This window comes from Garra rufa, chromosome 8 (assembly GCF_049309525.1).
Source record: "Garra rufa chromosome 8, GarRuf1.0, whole genome shotgun sequence".
Lineage (NCBI taxonomy): Eukaryota > Metazoa > Chordata > Actinopteri > Cypriniformes > Cyprinidae > Garra > Garra rufa.
In genome coordinates, this window is record NC_133368.1 from 34,744,252 (window position 1) to 34,765,863 (window position 21,612).

Sequence of the window (21,612 nt, forward strand, 5' to 3'; positions counted from 1 at the left end):
TTCCACTCACAAACCCTTGCACTAAAACCAGTTGGGAGATTCAAAACTGCAAGGCAGTTTGCCAAAAGCCATGTTGATTTAGTTTTGCTTAATTCTTCACAGTTTAATTGGCTAGTTGATAGGACGGCCCGGCAGGGGTCTCAAAATAAGCTTTCATTACCACTAGTGCGCTTAGTTTGGGAGGTTGAGGAACTCTAATTAACTCTTTGTCATGTTTCTTCAAAGTGGATAATTCATTACGATTAAGCTGATCTTGTGAAGGGTCATTGGACCCGGCATCAGTGGACACTAATAACTCCAGAGGGTTGCCCATCCTTTGGGTTGTCATCAAGTCATTACCGTCTACATGTAGTGACCCAACTGCAAAACCCAACTGAGGTTTATGTTTTAGAAAATGAGTAGAAATTGGTGGTTGTTACTTCCACTAATCAAAAGCACTTAATTAAACAATAAGAAACAAATAAAGAAAAAAAATGCAATGAACTGGAACAGGAAACCCATTAGGGTTCATTTAATACGATTTATTATTCAAAAAGCAATAAAAGAATCTTTGAAGTATCTTCATTTTGGGTTTTTCTCAAAAATTACTGATATGCAATTAATCGTGATCAATTTGAATAATTTATCAGCGTATAATAATACATTAATTTGCTTAAAAGGATTAGTTCATTCTTGAATTAAAATTTCCTGGTACTTTACTCACCCCCATGTCATCCAAGATGTTCATGTCTTTCTTTCTTCAGTCAAAAAGAAATTAAGGTTTTTGAGGAAAACATTCCAGGATTTTTCACCATAGAATGAACGCCAACGGGTTGAAGGTCCAAATTTGCAGTATGTCTATTATATAACCACAAATGCTCATCTTGCACTAGCTCATATATAGTCATATAGTCACTTTGGAAAGGTCACACGAAAGGTTAGTTCTTTGTCTGTGTACTTTGGTTCAAAAAGGTAGGCTAGTAGGGCTGTGCAATATGGACAAAATAATCATATTGCGATTTTTTGAACGAATATTGCGATTGCGATTTTATTTGCGATTTTGGCAACTGTTTTTGCTTTTTCAAACAAGCTACATATATTCTAAATGTATTCAGTGCACAATAAGTGCATAACAAAACATTTCACAATGAAATAACATAGTATTAAGTTTAATAAACAAAACTGTTGTAAAATTGTCTTTAAAACAGACAACATAAAATAAATTAGCCATGTTACTTTTTTCCCATTCATTTCAGTGGAAAAATAAGTTCAAAACAGTCTGTTTTAACATTTTGAGGGCTCTACAATCTTTTGCTTTTTTTTTTTTTTTTTTTTTTTAGAAATTCTTATGTATTTTAATTTTTCTGATAATCAAAAAGCATAAACATTTATTTTTTTTTAATCAAATGAAAAATAAACCCTTTTAATTTTTGGCAAACAAACAGAAGTTTACTGTTAAAATCAATAAATGAAAGAAAAATTATATTCAGTTTAAAATGTTTAAATAATAGTTGTAGTATTTTTTCTACAATTAAGTGGTTAATCTTGTTGTAATATATTTTTTTTTATTATATATATTGTTTTATGTATGTTTTGTACATGATACTGTACAAAAGTAATACAAGACTAATATTGTTCTGTTTCATGTTAAACCATACTTTTATTTTGACAGGTTGCCGTGAAGTTTCTGTGTGTACGCTGTACAGTATATGATGCTAATTTTCTCAAATGAAACGGTAAAAGTGACACTCGCAGCAGCTTTGGAGATTGAGTTTATCTGTTCATGTGAGATGCAAATGCCAAAAATTAGCGGGAGCTTCACGTGTGCTTCAGTATGCGTGTAGTAAAAAAAAAAAAACGGGTCTCTGTCATTCATACATACAGAGGCAAACGGAACATGCAGGATTCATATTAAAACGGTCTTTTTGCATTTCAGTTTTCACAGACACTAGTCCATATCGCGATTTGAATTAAGTGACAGACCAACTTTTGATTTATTCATCCAAAAATCAACGAATTCCGTGGTATTCCGCGCTATAGTAAATTCCGTTTTTATGAATGGAGTCCGCGATCCAGTCTGTGTTTTCGCGGAGGAGACATTGTAAACACGCGACCATGTAGAGACAGAAATGACATGCCTTCGTGTAAATAAGATAAATAACATAAGGCGATTTAGTTTGTTTAATAAAAGAACAATCTATAGACCTGTTCTATAGGAAAGATAACCTTAAATGACTTCTATTGTGATCTGGCGCTATATCGAAATTAAAATGAACTTGACGTTTAAGTGGGGCAGGGGTGCCGTTGGGTGGGGTAGATAAAATCGCAGTCTTATGCGGTTTAGAAATCGCATGTGCTTAAATCGCGATTTTTTTGCGATTGCAATTAATTGCACAGCCCTATAGGCTAGGGCAAAAAAACTCTCATTTTTTTCCTCCAACTTCAAAATAGGCCAACATTGTTGTTTGACCTTTTTTTGTAAAGGATGTTTGACTTTCACATTCGCTTTTTACACATTCGCTTGGTTAACACAGGGTCGGTGCTTCCGCCTATGTCGTGTGTGACCTTTCCAACGTGACTACGTAAGTCGAGCTGGTGTAAGATGAGCAATTGTACTTAAAAAGTATTATTATTTTTTTTAAGGAAATTACTGATTGTTTTGGTAGATAAGTCCCTTATTCCTCGGCAGGTATCATGTAGAGCACTTAGAAGCTGCATTGAAACTGCAATTTGGAACTTCAACCCACTGATCCCCATTGAAGTCCACTATATGGAGAAAAATCCTGGAATGTTTTTCTCAAAAACCTAATATTAAACCTAATTATAAAAATCTAAATTTGATGTTAAATTATAAAACACAAAATTGTTTACATATTTTTTTAAATTATAAAATACCACGTACACAGTATTGCACCATACACAATATGGACACCCCCTTCTAATGAAGGGGGTTGTGACCCATACTCGAAATTGGTGCTCTGCGTTTAACCTATCCAAGTGCACACACACAGCAGTGAGAAGTGAATAAACATACACTGTGAACACACACCAGAGCAGTGGGCAGCCACTGTTCCAGCGCACGGGGAGCAATTGGGGGTTTGTTGCCTTGCTCAAGGGCATCTCAGTCATGGTATTGAAGGTAGAAAGAGCGCTGTTCATTCACAATCCCCACCTTCAATTCCTGCCAGTGCGGGAATCGAACCGGCGGCCTTCGGGTTACAAGCCCGACTACCTAACCATTAGACCATGACTGCCCCTAAAGGTTTGACTACTTTAGTGATTTCCACGAGTATAAATCTTAATGTTTAAGCATGTAATGATATTCTAGGGAATTGTGTGCTTCTAATTTTATAGCAACAGTTTGGACAGGACCCTCTTCAATTCTAACATGACAATCCCTTTGTGTATAAGGCAAGGTTCATAGAGAAATGATTGATTCAGTTGTGCAAGAACTTGACTGTTCTGCATAAAGCCAAATCCTAATCCCAGCTGAACACCTCTGGTGTGACTTTAAATGCAACCTTAAGACAAAAACTCATCACCAAACACCAATGACTTGTACATACACTATATGGACAAACGTATTGGGAGACCCCCTTCTTTAGCACAGATAAAGGCACTTCCAAAACTCTGGCAACAAAGATGGAAGCATAATTCATGTATTTAAAAAGTTATTTCCATCTCTGTTGCACCAGTTTTGGAAGTGTCTAAAATGACTGCACCCATATGTACAAGTCATTGGTGTTTGGTGATGAGTTTTTGGCTCAAGGTCTGCATTTAAAGTCACACCAGAGGTGTTCAGCTGGGATTAGGATTTGGCTTTATGCAGACCAGTCAAGTTCTTTCTCAATGACTGAATCAATCATTTCTATTTGAACTTTGCTTTATACACAGAGGCATTGCCATGTTATAGAAAAGAGTTGTGTCCAAACTTATGCTATAAAATTAGAAGCACACAATTCCCTAGAATATCATTACATGCTTCAACATTAAGATTTGTACTCATGGAAAGTAGTTAAATCTGTTCATTAGAAGGGGGTGTCCCAATACTTTTGGCAATATAGCGTATGTAGAAATTAGCATCAACCTAGATTAATAAATGCTGTAGAAGGGTTCTTATTGAAACCATGTTGTCTGAAGCATCATGAAACAAAGAAAGAGTGATACTCACATGTCTGTGGGAGCCGTCATATTCACAGCGTTCAATTTTGCCCAGGCTGCCATCAGAGAAATACAGCTTTTCCGCTTTATGGTCAATCGTGAGTCCGTTAGGAGTGAATACATCTGTGCTAATGATGACTTTCATGTTTTTCCCTGCAAGAGTGGAGCGCATGATACTGGGGCGCTGCTCGTTCCAATTGGTCCAAAACATGAGGCTACAAAATACACGGGACAAAAAAATGAGAGGAATGGAACGATTTTACAGACAGCGCACTAGCGAGACAAAATGATTCAATACTGTCGCCTACTGGTATTTTTAAACCGCCTCTTTGGCGCAAGGGAATATCACTGGCTGCACAAATAATAGTGGACAGAAAGGCCTCAGGGCCTATTTGACGTTCCTCTTACAAATTCCTTTCACAGTCTAATTCCACGGACTAATTGAAAATTAGTGATACATGCTGACATTCTATGCCAATTAATCATTTCAGGTTAGATTCTAATTAACAGCAGTCTGTAGTCCATTTGAAAAAGTGCCAGATTACCGAGTAAGCATATTCTCTCCAAGGTTGAGGGTTTAATGTAGTCTGTGAACTCAGGGTCGGCACATCTTTCTGAATATCAATGCTGTTCATCAGTCTCAAACGGTTCTTTTAGAGTGGATATTTAAGTGCATATACCATCCACTATGTCTGGAGAGCTGCTACTCTGCTGGGTCAGGGATAAAAATATTCTGTCCACAACAAATTTCACACAGTGCCCTTCTCATCTGAAGAGGTCAAACTAATTAAAATGTTTTCCTTCTTGAATGATTAACATACCACATATGTCAGTTTTCCTGTGTGTGACGAATCAATTTGCTCTCGATTTTAAAAGTCAATATGCTTCCTCCTGACATAAAAATCAATGTTGTTTCACATTATGCACCGACAAAGGTTTCTCTATTAAGTGAATGTGTCCATTTTGTTTAGTGAATGAAATCTTTTCCTCTGTTGGAGCGGAAAAATGGCACCTTTTATACGTCACACTAAACGTCATTGGTTCTTGCATGTCACATGACCAATGACTGGCCATTTTGAATGTTCTTTAGTGCAAATAAGCATTCCAGTGCACATGACAACAAACTAATGTGCTCTCGTGTGAAATTATACATCTTCCTGTATATACAGTTGCATGCGAAAGTTTGGGAACCCTTGTAGAATCTGTGAAAATGTGAATAATTTTAACAAAATAAGAGAGATCATACAAAATGTGTTATTTTTTATTTAGTACTGTCCTACCGTCCAGTAAGATATTTTACATAAAATATGTTTACATATAATCCCTAAGACAAAAAAAAAAAATAGCTGAAATTATTAAAATAACCCCCTTCAAACTGTTTTGTTGTTTTGTGATGGTTGTTTATGAGTCCCTTGTTTGTTTTAAACAGTTAAACTGAGCACTGTTCTTCAGAAAAATCCTGCAGGTTCTGCAGATTCTTCAGTTTTCCACCATCTTTTGCATATTTGAACCCTTTCCAGCTGTGACTGTATGATTTTGAGATCCATCTTTTCACACTGAGGACGACTAAGGGACTCACAACTATTAAAAAAGGTTCAAACATTCACTGATGCTCCAGAAGGAAACACGATGCATTAAGAGCAATTTGAAGATCAAGGTAAATTGTGCTTAATTTGTCTTGGGAAACATGCAAGTATCTTCTGTTGCTTCCGAAGGTCAGTACTAAATGGAAAAAATGATACTTCAACAAAATAAGGATAATTTGGACATCTTCATCCTGTTTGTACCCCCTGGCTCTTAATGCATCGTGTTTCCTTTTGGAGCATCAGTGAATGTTTGAACCTTTTTTAATAGTTGTGTTTGGATTTGAATAACATGCATTTTGTATGATCTCTTTTATTGTGTTAAAATTATTCACATTTTCAGATTCTGCAAGGGGTTCCCAAAATCACATGCCACTGTAAGTAGAGTGATAAAAAGCTATTTTTACCATTTACCAATACCACAGTATTCTTTACAGACCGGCAATATTAGATACCCAAGTGAGTAGAAAATTGTCTTACTTTTGACATTCATCCAGGGCCAAGACGTGGGGATGGTCATCTTCAGACATAGTGACAACAGCTTGCCTGGTAAAAGCTCCTTGTCGGCTCTGGTCTACTGTGTATCTGCTGATGCTCGAGGTGGTGGAGCTAGTCCAGTAAATCGTGTCCCAGGCACGGTGATAAGCCAAGCCCTCAACCGAACCCACATCTACAAAAAACAAAAAAAAAATACAATTTGACCATTCTTCATTCCCACTGGTAAAACTAAGTCCAGTCTAGGGTTGTGCAATAATAACAAAAAATTACATTTCAAAATTTTCTGGAATTTTGTAGATACTGATAATTAGACAATATTTTGCTTTATTTGCTTTATTTTGTCATCTTTAAAAAAATAATTCTTACATTTCATCAATAATTTCAAATAGTAAGACACAATAGGACTGTTACCAATCAAATGAAATCATTATCAACAAAATGTAGTTTAAAGTCCCCATGAAATCAAAATTGTGCAGACCACAAAACGTGAAGTTTTTTGCCTTTTAGTATGAATATAGCCTTAAGGTTATCCTTAAGCTAGTGTGCTCCTAAACAATGAAAATTTTCACATTTAGAAGATATAAGTGTTCAAAACTTATAGTCTCTAACTTCTGCCAATATGGATCAACAATTTTGATGACATCACCCTGCACTTCCGCTTCTCATCAAACTTTCTGTCCAATTAAATGCTCTCTAGTATTCAAAGTGTCCCATCCCTACACTATAAATAGACGCTGAAGCTGCGGCTGAAATCGGTCACTTGTCCACAGAATTTGCTTGATATTTCCCTGTTCCAGTTGAAATTACGTCAACACACAATAACTCTGCGTGTTTCAAAGCACTTCAGTATGCCTTCAAATCTAAAATCGCCAGTAAGTGGCGGCAAATCACTGCACGAGTCATTCATTCAACCGATTTGTTCAAACGGCTGACTGATTCAATAACGTAACACTGTTGTGTGTTGCTCAGAGACGCAAAACAGCTCTGCTGTGGCTTTGTTTAGAACTATTTTCGTTGTCGAAATACGGCGAAAACAAGAATTGTCTGTTCAAAGTGCATATTGTTTACACAACAACTACAATATCATCGTAAAAGATATATATCGCACATCCTTAATCCACTCACATGGAAAGGTGATTTAATATAATGTTGTCGTTGATATTACAATTTGGAAATAAACACATCTCTGTGTTAATGGTTTCACCTAGTATTCATAACTTAGTTTTTAACAATATCTAAATACGTTTAGAAGCATTCCACATGTTTTCTCCCAAAAACTGCACAGAAAATGTGAAACTACCAAAATTACCATGTCAGAATGTTACAGAAGATTTCTATTTCAAATAAAGTCTTGTGGAACTGTCTATTCATCAAAGAATCCAAACAGCAGCGCAACTGTTTTGAACTGTGATAATAAAATGAAATGCTTCATGTTCATGTTTTATTATTTTACTCTGTTTTAATTAAAATAAATGCAGCCTTGGTGAGCATAAGACACTTCTTTCACTTGCATTCTTTTTGATATTGAAATCACACAGTGAGCGTGTTCATTCAGAAAACCATAATCAATCAAAGCGACATCTCACTAAGCATTATAAAACGGTTAGGCTTTGTCTGCTGTCATGTCTAAAAATTCATCAGTGAAATAGCAATTGTTTAAACACAGAGGCTGTAACTAAAAATGCTACTCTTTGAAAAATCTTAGAGAATGCTTTATGAACGGTCTGCAGAAATCCATCACTAATTAATCATTCACAATAAAAAGTGCCTGACAGCTTGCCTTTGCAGAAACTGTTAGAGAGGCCAGGGAGTAATTAACAGGGGATGTATGACTTAATTAGGGAAATACAGATTATTAACGTCCTCACCCTCTCCTGGTGACAGAACCGAGAGGGTGTTTGCATGCGTTTCTAAGTGTGCATGTAGTCAAGGTGGCTGGGATTGGCTTTCATCTCTGGGAAAGTGAGTGATCTCGAGTGTGGAGACACCATCAAAAGAGCCAGCTCATTTCAACCTGTAGTCAACATCACACTCTCACTCTCACCGGCTGGGGTACTTATGCTCAAATGGATAGAGGAGGAGGATATCTATGTGAACGTTACAGTGTGCCAGGGGTATGAAAAGTACACGTGAGTGTTCAAATGCACCTCTCCTTCAAAAATGTCTCAAGTGAACATTAATATGCTGGATATGCATCAAAATACTCAAAATCAAAATAATGCATTAATTGCAATAGTTCCACTTCAGCACAATCAAATATATTTAAGAATATCTTTAGTTAGACTTCAGCATTACTTCTGCACAAATAAAATATACTAAAAGTACAATTGCAGGGTACATAAATATGTTAATTTATTTGCAGTATAATTAGCATGAAATAAATGTATTTTAAATACATATTACTATATTTATTTTTCACTAGGGTGTGCTTTAGGCAAAAAAACCCTGCAATTTTAATTATAGACACACTTTATTTTCAAATTAGTATTAATGTATCATGTATTTTATGCTAATAAAGTAATTACTTGACAAATATGCATGCCGTTGTTTTAATTGAATTAGTTTATATTTGATATTAATAATGCATTTTATATTTAACTTATTTTAAAAAGGTAATGTATTCAACACCATATTTATTTTTAGCTGTGATATTAAAATTCCTATTACGAATTAAGATATTGGTACTAACATCACAAACACTGTATGAAATAATGTAATTTTAATGGTAAAAAACTGTAAAAACACTAGGGCAAAAACCTGGTTAACAGTATGTTTCCTTGAATAACTGTAATAGATCTTACTTTACCTTATAAACCAGAAGTCCCTGTCTGAAAGCTCACATTTGATGGTTTTTCGATTAAACAACTATGTTTCTTTCTGTTAAGGCAGTTTTAGTTCTGGCAACCACAGCTGCTGTTTTTGTGTGTGTAATTTTAATGTTTTTTTTCCTCAGAATACACTTGAGAAAAAAAACTGTGATTCTAATTGCTGTAAATTATTTTTTTACATATGCAAAACAAAGACAAGAATGAATCAGAACAAAACCATTTCATGATCACAAAGAATAGCCTCTAAAACAGGCAAATTAAGTAAAAGTGAAATTTGAAAAAGGTCTAATACCTAAGAAGCAATGAGGTTAGTTAAAAGAGAATTCAGAAAGCACTGTAAGTGGATAGAAGCACTAATCATGCAACACAGAAGCTTTCTAAGTATATCTGCATCCCATTAACCTTAGCAAAGTGAAATGAGCTGGGTTACTAAGTTCTGAAAAGACATTAAGGGATTTTCCCCTGCCGTTTACCTAGGACACAGAAATGGTGTTTCGATTTAAAGGACAGGCTTTTGTTTTGTTCTAAAGCTGTATGACTTATGTTTTGAGGACTGAAGCTTTTAAGATTCAAACAAGAATCGTACCATAAAAGACTATTTCTTTTAAAAACATCTCTAGAAGTTCATCAGTTTCACTCCAGAATTTAATTTAAGACTTATTACTTATTTGAACCTAATTATGTCAGAGTTCTGAATCTAAAATTACATTGTGAACGACATTAGGATCTGAAAGAACGTCCATGTGCAGCCATAATAAGTAGTACATGAGTTGTTTGATATTAAAAACTGTCATGATTGTCTGATTACATTGTAAATGGATAATACACAGTCATTAGGCATATTAGGTTTTCATTGTGGGCCGCCATCAGACGTGAATATCGATCGCGGCTGAAACGTCTGTCGTAAATAGCGTGGATGAGGAAATCAATAACCATATTCTGAACTTTCCAACGACAGTGACAGGCAGGATCTTGAAAAATATCACCCCGCTTCCACTCATATTTCTGTTACAGTTTGAGGATGGTGGAAATGAGACAAGCGATTTTAATCCATCAAGGGTGGGGATACAGAAAAAGATGCAGTGTTTTAAACATCTTTTTTGACAGTTAAATTGGTCCCATTTAGTTGTAGAAAAATGGAGGTAGCTATTATAACACTTTTACTAGATGTTGGATGCATCGAGGCCTTGCTGTACATCACAGGCAGTGCCACTTACGGTTTCCAACAAATGGCCTTTCACAAATGGCTGCTAAGAGGCTGGAATGGTTCTAGCGGCAGAACATTAAACAACATGTGGTTCACTGCAATGAGTCTGCATCAGGACGACGACAGGACCAAAAACAAATGCCTGCTTTTGTGGAAGAAGCATCATTGGACATCTTTTATGCTCAGCAAAAGCTTAGCAATTACTAGGATTTTCAACCGCCCCTTGAAAACCATTTCTGCCTGAAAGCACTTAAAATAAAACCAACTAGACTTACTTTCAATTATGATTTGTCTTCCAGACCAATCATCATTGATCATCTGAATATTCCCAAAATGGATGTCGCTGAAGAATATGCGGTTGTGGTGTGAGGTCTGCTGCCGATAATCGAACGCCAGAGCGATGACGTTCTTGAAGTAGTCTGGATTCTCAAAGGGTTGGAGAGGGGAGTTAAGATCGCTCTCGTCAGACAGGTGGATGCTTTTCAAGATGGTCCTTTCAGAGTATAGAAGATAGCCCTCATATCTTTGGCAAGCAAAACCATCTTCAGCTAAGTACCCATGAGCACAGGAACAAGTCCTTCTTCCGCTGCCCAGGTGAAAACACAGCTGCTGACAACCTCCATTGCTTCTCGCACACGGGTTGGTGCCTGCATGCAAAAGCATAGAAAAACATCACTCGATGCCCACTCACACATTCAGAATTAATGAAAGTAAATGTACATAATAAAAATAAACTCATTAAGTTGAAACCTCAACCTTTCTCCCGGCCTTTGTTAAACACTTTCACATCCTTCAGGTTGACGCCAAGACCACTTCTTATCGTAACGGCGTCGCTGGCATCGCTCTTGAATCCGCGCCGGATCGATCCATTGGCGTGGGCTCTGCCACAGACAGCACAGAAAAAGAGCATTACGGTGGCAGTTACCTAATTAAAAGCAGTGAGACTCATTAAAACACACAGGAAAGCAGCTCTAACTCAAATGCTGAGAAAACCTCACCTTGGAGATGACTTACAGTACACCTTATTTACATAAGGCCAACGAAGTCTGCTTGGGAGATGACAGAAACATACGGCAGGTCTCATAATAACCTTGCTCAGAAGGGGTTAATCCGTTGAGACTGGAGCAGCTGGCTCCGTGGGCCACTTTGGAGAGTGTAGCACTTAGTAAAATAATAAATTACCTGTCAGACCAGTAGATGTAAGCCCCGAACACAGCCACGGAGAACAGGTCCACATTGGCGGCTGACAGTACAATCTCTCGGCCCTCCCCGGTTTCAAGGTTGATCCTTTCTATCTTGTCGGTCCGGGCGTCGCACCAGTATAATCTATTTTCCTAGAAAGCAATTTGAAAATGCACATCAGCGCCTCTCCCTTTGAACAGCCCCGTTTTATCAGCATCAGAAGAAAAGAGAGTTAGCGGAGCATCTGGAAAGTGGAATCACTTGGCTCTACCTCATAGTCAACGGTGATGCCATTCGGCCAGGCGATGCCAGAACTGACCAGGGTCACTTGGTCTGAACCGTCCAGTCGTGCACGGCCTATGCAAGGATTTTTCCCCCACTCGGTCCAGAATAAATAACTGTTAATTGTAGAAAACAGATCCAGATTACTACTTAAACCATACCAAATTCTACATTTTATAGTGACCTTAAAGCAGGGATCACCAAACTTGATCCTGGAGGGCCGGTGTCCTGCAGAGTTTAGCTCCAACTTGCCTCAACACAGCTGCCTGGAAGTTTCAAGTATACCTATTAAGACCTTGATTAGCTGGTTCAGGTGTGTTTGATTAGGGTTGGGGCTAAACTCTCTAGGACACCGGCCCTCCAGGACCGAGTGTGGTGACCCCTGCCTTAAAGGAACAGTCCTAATGTCATTCACCAGAATGTCATTCCAAACAAGTTCTTTTACTTATACAGAAAAATCTCCAAGTTTCAAAAAGGATGCAGAAGTATCATAAAAACTCAAAAAACTCAAAACTTTTTTGCCAAGTCTAAAAGCAACTTTTAGTAAATGCTAATCTGCCAAAACGACAGGTTGTGGATTGTGCCCCTCAGTGATGTAATAGTGTGGCTAAACACCACCTCTGCAGAAGAAGATAAATGCCTGCTTCTACATCACTGCGTGTTAATTCCACCAATTTGTAAATGGACTGCGTCAGTAAGAACTTTACCGAGCCCCCGAAGGGACATGGTGGTGGAAAAAAAATCTGAGTGGAAAGAATTTGGAGTGGGAAGGAAAAACAAACAAACAAAAAATTTTGCGTTCTCTCGCAAAACTTTTGCATTCTGTTGTAAAGATATTCGCGTTCCCTCGCAAAGATATTCACATTCCCTCACAAAACTTTTGCAATGTCTTGCAAAACTTTCGCAATCTCTCGCAAATCTTTTGTGTTCTCTCACAAAACGTTTCTGTTCTCTCGTGAAGATATTTGAGTTCCCTTGCAAAGATGTTTGCATATCCTCGCAAAACTTTTGCGTTCCCTCGCAAAGATATTTGCGTTCTCTCACAAAACCAGTTGAGTTCGGACAAACATTTCATGTTTACTTTGCAGCTTGTAAGTTAGAGGTTCATGTGTACGTTCACAGAGAAGCAGTTCATAAAGGTTTATTTTTTTCATTTTAAACTTGGACTCAAGTATAAAGAAATACAGACAGTGCTTATAGTTTAAGGCACAGTTTTGGGACATTCTAAAACACTTAATGTGGCTTAATGTGCTAAAACTTTGACGTTGGAGGCCCAATTTGGTATTAATAAATATTATTCATACTAATAACAATTTTAAAATTAATAAAAATCCATGGCAGATAGCCATATGCGCTAATGCACAATAGAAGACTGTGCTAATGCCCTGTAGAAAGCCGTTATTAACACTTAAGGTAGGCTAATGGGCGAAGACGGCAAAAAGAGCAAATCTGTGTGGCTTAACGGATTGCTGCGTTGCTTGCCTGTACATACTGTACTATATTTTTAATAAAATATAAAATTTAGGCTTTTTCACTGTCTTTTTATATTACGCCACAATAAACTTGAATTATCATTAAAATTCAGCATTTGCTTGCATGTCCAGAGAATACATTTTTAATAATTTCTATAGTATATTTGTTCTTTTTTTTTGTCACCGTATTCTTTGAGCCATGTTTTCTTTATGGGAGGAAAATGCTTAACATGCAATGTAGCACTTATATTCTGGGTTTATTTGCTTGCCTGTATGTATGCTGTAATTTATTAATAAAAGAGGACAAAAAATAGGCTATTACTTATAAATTATGATGTTTGTTAAACAGTCGTTTATCACTAAATATATCATTGGACATTGGTTCTTGAGCACCTTGGCATGTTTATTAGAGAATATAAATCATTGTGAATGAATCATACTTTTGACCTGAATATTTTCAATGAATAATTTGATTTGATTCTTAAAATTGTACAAATCTAAATGACTGGAACATCAATCATTGGTTACACTTTTACGATACTGTTTTTTAAGTTAAAAACTTTACCCATTAACTATAAAATTGCTAGGAAAAGAGCCACAAGGACAATATTTCTACTTTTGTGCTCTACAAAACTAAGTTGTATGGCTTTAGAACAAAATGATGGTGAGTAAAATATGTCAGAGTTTTCATTTTTGGGTGGACTATTCCTTTAAAGTGCATAACTGCTGTTACACCACCAAGGAAACATCATTCAAAGTTTGACTCAACTGGAAAAGGAAAAGACAGCTTTCATAGCCTTAGGCTTGAATAGGAGGCTGTTTCTTTGGGTGTCTGGGATTTAGTGGATCCCACTCCTGATGCTGTCTGCTGTCAGCACATAGATGGTAGACGGGTTAAAACGCTCAAATGCCTAAAACTTGTCGTCTCGCTGTGTGATTCTGATTGCAGGCTGTAAACATCAAATCAAAGGCTAGGCAAACCCAGACAAAACTGGCAAGACTGGAAATCATATATTTCAATCCTATTTACTGAAACAATACACATAATGGACTACAAAATGGGCCTCTGCCTAAATGGAGATGCATATCTGCTGGTTTTAAATTCTTAATTTGGTTCATTAGCAGAGGCCAAGCCATTTTAAAGCCAATTTTGTCAGCGAAACAGTCCAAGTCAGATCACAAAATTTATTTGACCTTCAAATGTTCCAAGAGCTCATTGTATTATCCGGTCTAATGCACTTGCATAGTTCCCTAAAATTCACTCAGTAATTTCTAAAATGTTTCTTAAGATTTATATTACTGAACTGCAGACATGGTTGAAACTGATCCGATGTCTCAGAGGCCTCTGACGTACCCTCTCTGTGGATGCACTGCAATCGCTCTTGGCTGGTCCAGACCTTCTGATATTACAACTGACCGGTAGAGACCATTTAGACGAGCGATTTCAATCAGGTTGAGACCATGGTCTGTCCAATAAAGGTTACCTGGAAAAATAAATGAATAAATAAGTAAGTTTTTGCCAAGTTACAATAATATTTCACAATATTACTGTTTTCAATGTATTTAAATTATATGTTAATAAACTTACTTTATTATTAATCTAAATATAGCTATTTTATTTTATCTTTGTCATTAAAAATAAGAACAAAGATGCAAATAGACAGTAGTTTAATCAAGAGCAGCGACATTATATTAGATCCATGCATTACAGTAGGTCCTAATATAGGTCTGTCTCAATATTAATCAAACATTAAAAGAAAAGACATAAGTGATTATGTCTTTACTTTTAATGTTTGATTAATATTGAGACAGACCTATATTAGGACCTACTGTAATGCATGGATCTAATATAATGTTACACATCAGATTTTCCCCCAACCATTAAATAAACGTTCATATTCAGACATATTCACCAGACATATTTCGCAATAATGTACTTTATAGGGAGATTGCATGAATCTCTTAGAGTCTTATGCAAGTGCTTTGCAAAAGTCAGCCAGCGCAATTGTTTGTTTTCATCAGCATGGGTTTGAAAATCATATTCCACTTGTTTGGACTCCTGTCATGGAGAATTTGATATGAATATTCACAAAGCTAGAATGCTGTGCTTTGCAACAACAGACCTACAATTTGTGGTAAGAAGTAGCAACAGTCGTCCAGAAGTGACCAGTGTAAAAGGTACTCCCCTCAGAAAACGTACAAATAAAGATCATTTTAGATGTTTATTTACTATTTGGAGCATTGGGATTGCTAGACAAGTGCTTAAAGGATCAGTTCACTTCCAGAACAAAAATATACAGATAATGTACTCACCCACTTGTCATCCAAGATGTTCATGTCTTTCTTTCTTCAGTCGTAAAAAAATAGTTTTTTCTCTCCATACAATGGATATGTATGGTGCCCCCAAGTTTAAACTTCCAAAATGCAGTTTAAATGCAGCTTCAAAGGGCTCTAAACAATCCCAGTCGAGGAAGAAGGGTCTTATCTAGCGGAATGATCGTTATTTTCAGAACAAATTACAATTTATATCACTTTTAGCCTCAAATAGCCCTACATCGCTGCAGAAGTACCAACCCAGTGTTTACAAAGTGAACATACAAAGAAGATCCAACGCCCTTTACAAAAAAGGTAAAACAGTGCTGCAGAGACAGGACAAGATGAGCATTTGAGGTTAAAAAGTATACAAATTGTCAATTTGTTTTGAAATAACCCGATCGTTTCGCTAGATAACATCCTTCTTCACTGGCTGGGATCGTTTAGAGCCCTTTGAAGCTGTATTTAAAATGCATTTTGGAAGTTCAAACTTGGGGGCACCATACATATCCATTATACGTAGAGAAATCCTGAAATGTTTTCCTCAAAAAACATAATTTCTTTGTGAAGAAAGAAAGACATGAACATCTTGGAAGACAAGGAGGTACAGTGGTGTGAAAAAGTGTTGACCCCCTTCCTGATTTTTTTTTTTTTTTTTTTGCATGCTTGTCACACTTTAAAGTTTAAGATCATCAAACTAATTTCAATATTAATCAAAGATAACAGTAAACAAGTAAACAAAACATGCAGTATTTGAATGAAGTTATTTATTATGAAGGGAAAACAAAATCCAAACCCACATGGCCCTGTGTGTTTGCCCCCTAAACTTAATAAATGGTTGGGCCACACTTAGCAGCAACAACTGCAATCAAGCGTTTGCGATAACTTGCAATCAGTCAGCGCTGTGCAGGAATTTTGGCCCACTCATCTTGGCAGAATTGTTGTAATTCAGCCACATTGGAGGGTTTTTGAGCATGAACCGCCTTTTAAAGGTCATGCCACAGCATCTCAATAGGATTCAGGTCAGGACTTTGACTAGGCCACTCCAAAGTCTTCATTTTGTTTTTCTTCAGCCATTCAGAGGTGGATTTCCTGGTGTGTTTTGGATCATTTTCCTGCTGCTGAACCCATGTTCGCTTCAGCTTGAGGTCACAAACTGATGGACAGCAGAATTCATGGTTCCATTTATCACAGCAAGTCTTCCAGGTCCAGAAGCAGCCAAACAGCCCCAGATCATCACACTACCACCACCATATTTTACTGTCGGTATGATGTTCTTTTTCTGAAATGCTGTGTTACTTTTATGACATATGTAATGGGGCACACACCTTCCAAAAAGTTCAACTTTTGTCTTTTGTCTCGTCAGTCTTGGGGATCATCAAGATGTTTTCTGGCAAAACTGAGACGATCCTTTATGTTCTTTTTGCTCAGCAGCGATTTTCGTCTTGAAAGTCTGCCATGCAGGCCATTTTTGCCCAGTCTCTTTCTTATGGTGGAGTCATGAACAGAGAGGCCTGCAGTTCTTTACATGTTGTTGTGGGGTCTTGTAACCTCTTGGATGAGTCGTCGCTGCACTCTTGGGGTAATTTTGGTCGGCCGGCCACTCCTGGGAAGGTTCACCACTGTTCCATGTTTGTGCCATTTGTGGATAAAGGCTCTCACTGTGGTTCGCTGGAGTCCCAAAGCTTTAGAAATGGCTTTATAACCTTTTCCAGACTGATAGATCTGAATTACTCTTTCTCATTTGTTCCTGAATGAAAAACACTTTTTCACACAGGGCCATGTGGGTTTGCATTTTGTTTTCCCTTCATAAAAAACTGCATGTTGTGTTTACTTGTCTTATCTTTGATCAATATTTAAATTTATTTGATGATCTGAAACATTAAAGTGTGACAAACATGCAAAAAAAAATAAAAATAAATAAAAGACAGGAAGGGGGCCAACACTTTTTCACACCAATGTAAGTACATTATCTGTAAATTTTTGTTTTGAAAGCGAACTAATCCTTTAATGAACTCATTTTGTGAAAACCTCAAATTTGACCAAAACTGACATTTTTCAATTATTAGCTCAAAATTAGTCAGTGCACATTCTGACTCATTTTGCCAGGACAGGTCATATATTGTATTATATTGTATCTATTGACCAAATATATGTAGCCCTAGTGAGCAAGGCTAGAAATGCAGTGATTTATTTTGTATTCTTTGTGACAGAGGTAAAAAAAGATAGCATTCCATTGTTAAAATTATGTTTGTGTCTTACCAGCAATCCAATCGACTGCGATGCCCTCCACTCTGTTGATGCCAGTTGTGATAATGTCTTCCCTCCATGTCTGATCCCTCTTGGCTCTTGAGATCCGGTTTAATCCCATGTCTGTCCAGTAAACTGTATCATTGCCTGTATGGAGGAGGACATATGTCATGAAGAACAAAGCTTTCAACATAAATAGTGTATGAGAAAGTATCTCAGATCCTTAACATCAAAAAACACAAGTGCAGAAAGAAATGAAGCATATGAAATATCTTATACTGTTTGTAAGAGACCCGTTATTAATTTCTAATGCTTTTTAGTACTAACAATAGCTACAGAAATCAACAAGCATTTTGTAGAGGACTATCATTCAAAGTGCAAAAAACTGTGTTGCAAACAAATCAAACATGATTAGCAATGACTAAAAGATTGTTTTGACAGAAGCATCCTCTAAATGTAACTGGTATTTTTGCCCTACAACTGAATGTGACGAGAGCGGTTATTTATTTGCATCCTTCCTGTTATTACTGAATTCACACTCGGCTAACGGATCTCTTACATGTGACAGCAGCCAGCTGGAAGGCCTTCATCTGTTTCGTGCTCCAACAAGCTGCCTCTTAATAACATGCAAATGGTATGCATGTGTAATCGGCTGTCATAGGCTGAGCTGGACTGGGGTTTTCTTCACCTGAGGTGAGCGGATTTTGGTGGTAGGCGAGAGCATTTGCATTGAAACTCTTTGACCATCTGTATCTACTGCCCTGCTGCTGAGGTCAGCAATTCTGCCATGTTTCCCAACCCACACAGCATGGGAAAAAACAATCTGTCCAGCTAATGAATTAAAGTTGACAACTGAGTAATATTTTATTTGTTTGAATACATATAAACCTCCATTTTAAAACAGATAAAAAAGTTAAAGTAGGCTATACTCGAAGGAACTGCTTTTTCAGTTAAATTCATGACTTATTGATAACAGCACCTAATAGTATAAATAGTAAGATCCAAAATAAAAATTGTAATTTTAGTTAGTAAAGGGTAATAATTTTGACATGATGAAAATGCTAATAATAATAAAATGAAGTAAACTAAAGCATCATATCTCATAAATAAATCAATTAATTAATTACATAACAAAAGATGATAATTTTGTTATGACAAAAATGTAATTACTATTAATAATGGTGAGTAAACGTTAAAATAATACTATTTTTATTAATATTAACACAATTAGGCAAACTAAATGCATCACATCTCATACATAAATAAAATACATGACAAACAGTGATAATTTTGTCATAACAAAAATAATATTAATATTAAGTAAACTGAATGAATCATATATCATAAATAAATTACAAGACAAAAGGTGATAATTTTGACATGATAAAAAATAAGTCAACTGAATGCATCATATTTCAAATAAATAAATTACACAATAAAAGGTGATAATTTATGACAAAATAATAATAATATTAATCATATTAAGTAAACTAAACACATCATCTCCTAATTAAATAAATAAATTACATGACAAAAAGGTGATAATTTTGATGACAAAAAATAATATTACTATTGATCATATTAAGTAAACTAAATGCATCATCACATCAATAAATTAATAAATAACATGACAAAATATTAATATTAATAAAAATTAAATGAACTAAATGAATCACATCTCATAAATAAATACATAAAATGTGACATTTTTGTCATGACAACACATAATAATATTAAAAATAATAATATTAAGTAAACTGAACACATCATATCTTATAAATAAATAAATAACATGACAAAAGGTGATCATTTTGATATGACAAAAATAATAATGCATCATATCATTAATAAATAAATAAATAACATGAAAAAAATATTAATAATAATAATAATAATATTAGGTAAACTAAATGCATCACATCTCATAAATAAATACATAAATAAATTACATGACAAAAGGTGACAAATTTGTCCTGATAAAAAAATAATATTAATAATAATATTTAGTAAACTGAATGCATCATATCTAATAAATAAATAAATAAATAAACATGACAAAAAGTGATAATTTTGACATGACAAAGATACTATTAATATTATTCATATTAAATAAACTAAACACACCCTCTCATTCAAAAATAAATAAATAACATGACAAGGGTGATAATTTTGTCATGACAAAAAATTTGAATATTAATAATATTAAGTAAACTAAACGCATCATATCACATACATAACATGACAAAAGGTGATCATTTTGACATGGCAAAAATATAAATATTATTCTTAATAATATTAAGTAAACTAATTAATTCATAAATAAAAAAAAAATACTTTGCAATGTCTGTATAGCAAACGTATCATTACATCAGTTCTAAACTGAATGGAAGGCTATATGCACTATTTTCCGCACAGTGTTTGTTGGTTGTTTGTTTATGGGAGAAGGAAAGGTCAGGTCCCATTTGAGTGACTGCAGCAGGTAGTCCGTACTAATGCATGCATATGTGTTTGCATGTTTATGGAAATGTCTCATATTATTGACTGTTAGAATGCTAATTTGGTAACCATCACATGTGGACTGCCCCCTTGACGCTCACTTCATTTATGCCACTTGTCACCACAAAATGCTCCCCCGAAACAGCCTGAATAATCTCGCATCAGACCGCTGTCAAATTAACCTCATTCACAGAATGAATAATGCATATTATGACAACAACCCCTCAACGCCATCAGCGTGGAGATGTCGGCCCTTATTCCATTTGCTAGATTATCTACTATACTGCTTTCTGTCTTTCATGGTTGTAGCTATAGGAGATAAGAAAGAACATTTACTGTTTGCGCCTATTTGTTTAACCCATCTGAGCTGTTTATCTCCCTCTACATGTGATATGCAGTCCCTACTGATCTGGTAAGAGACTGTAGCAAATATGAGACTCTACATCTGACAGTAAACATTTTTTAAAAAGTAATGCACAGAAAGCAACACATGCCTTATCTGTGCTGTGCACGCAGAGCGGCTCTATACACTAGTGGAAGATAGCAGGAAGAGTCACGTGAAGTGCCGTGTTTGTACCTGCATGAAAGTCCACGCCAACGGCAAACAAGGTGCCGCTGATGGGCATCAGGGTCTCAGCATGGTCACTGGGATCCAGAGCGATTCCACGTATCCCCTCATGAAAAGAGTACATCAGAAAAGAACTCAGGCCTGTGATAGACAACAGCAAGCGAGAGATGTTAGATGGAGGTCAAACGAATGTCACACAGTTTTCTTTGTGTACCTCCCACATAACAAAACAAGCAGCTAACACAAAGATAACATGAATTGCTGTTAGATGCGAAGAAAAAAAAGTGACATCCTTACAAAATACAAAGGCACAGGCCATGACAGCAGCTTACCTTCACAGGAGAGCCGGTCACTGCGAAGGTTGTAGCCAATGGTGCAGGCACATGTGCGTGTGTTTTCTGATGTGGGCAGACAGAGCTGTGAGCAACCACCGTTATTCAACTGACAGGCATTCCTACCTGAGAGAGACCACAATAGGAGGAGAAATCATGTTGATGAATGATAAATCAGTCTTGAGAACTACTTGTGGAGAAAACTGCTGACTGTAGCTTCTGGGCTTCTCCATTGTTGCAAGAAAATAATTCCAAACTGTTCTGAAAGCATTTATTTGTGATACGTAAAATATGGAATTACAGATTTACTAGTTCAGTCAAATTAAACTAGTTAAATTAAACTAGATGAGAAAATATGAAGGCTTTATTAATTAAATTAAACTAAATGTATATAGTTCTTACAGTATACTAAAGTCAAAACAAGGCTTACCAGGGCTGCATTCATTTGATCAAAGATAGTG

General features: G+C 36.1%; 1 protein-coding gene across 1 annotated transcript in view; it reads right to left on the bottom strand.

Annotated features, from left to right (window-relative positions):
• The window catches only part of lrp1bb (low density lipoprotein receptor-related protein 1Bb), a 414,599-nt gene that overhangs the window by 95,327 nt on the left and 297,660 nt on the right, over nt 1-21,612 (bottom strand). The window contains exons 32-41 of the mRNA XM_073845088.1: nt 21,152-21,277; nt 20,829-20,960; nt 17,768-17,902; nt 14,547-14,676; nt 11,710-11,836; nt 11,439-11,590; nt 11,013-11,137; nt 10,532-10,903; nt 6,204-6,393; nt 4,151-4,355 (exon numbers count right to left, since the gene is read on the bottom strand). Coding sequence (XP_073701189.1) covers nt 4,151-4,355; nt 6,204-6,393; nt 10,532-10,903; nt 11,013-11,137; nt 11,439-11,590; nt 11,710-11,836; nt 14,547-14,676; nt 17,768-17,902; nt 20,829-20,960; nt 21,152-21,277 — 1,694 coding nt within the window. The remainder of the gene's footprint in view (nt 1-4,150; nt 4,356-6,203; nt 6,394-10,531; nt 10,904-11,012; nt 11,138-11,438; nt 11,591-11,709; nt 11,837-14,546; nt 14,677-17,767; nt 17,903-20,828; nt 20,961-21,151; nt 21,278-21,612) is intronic.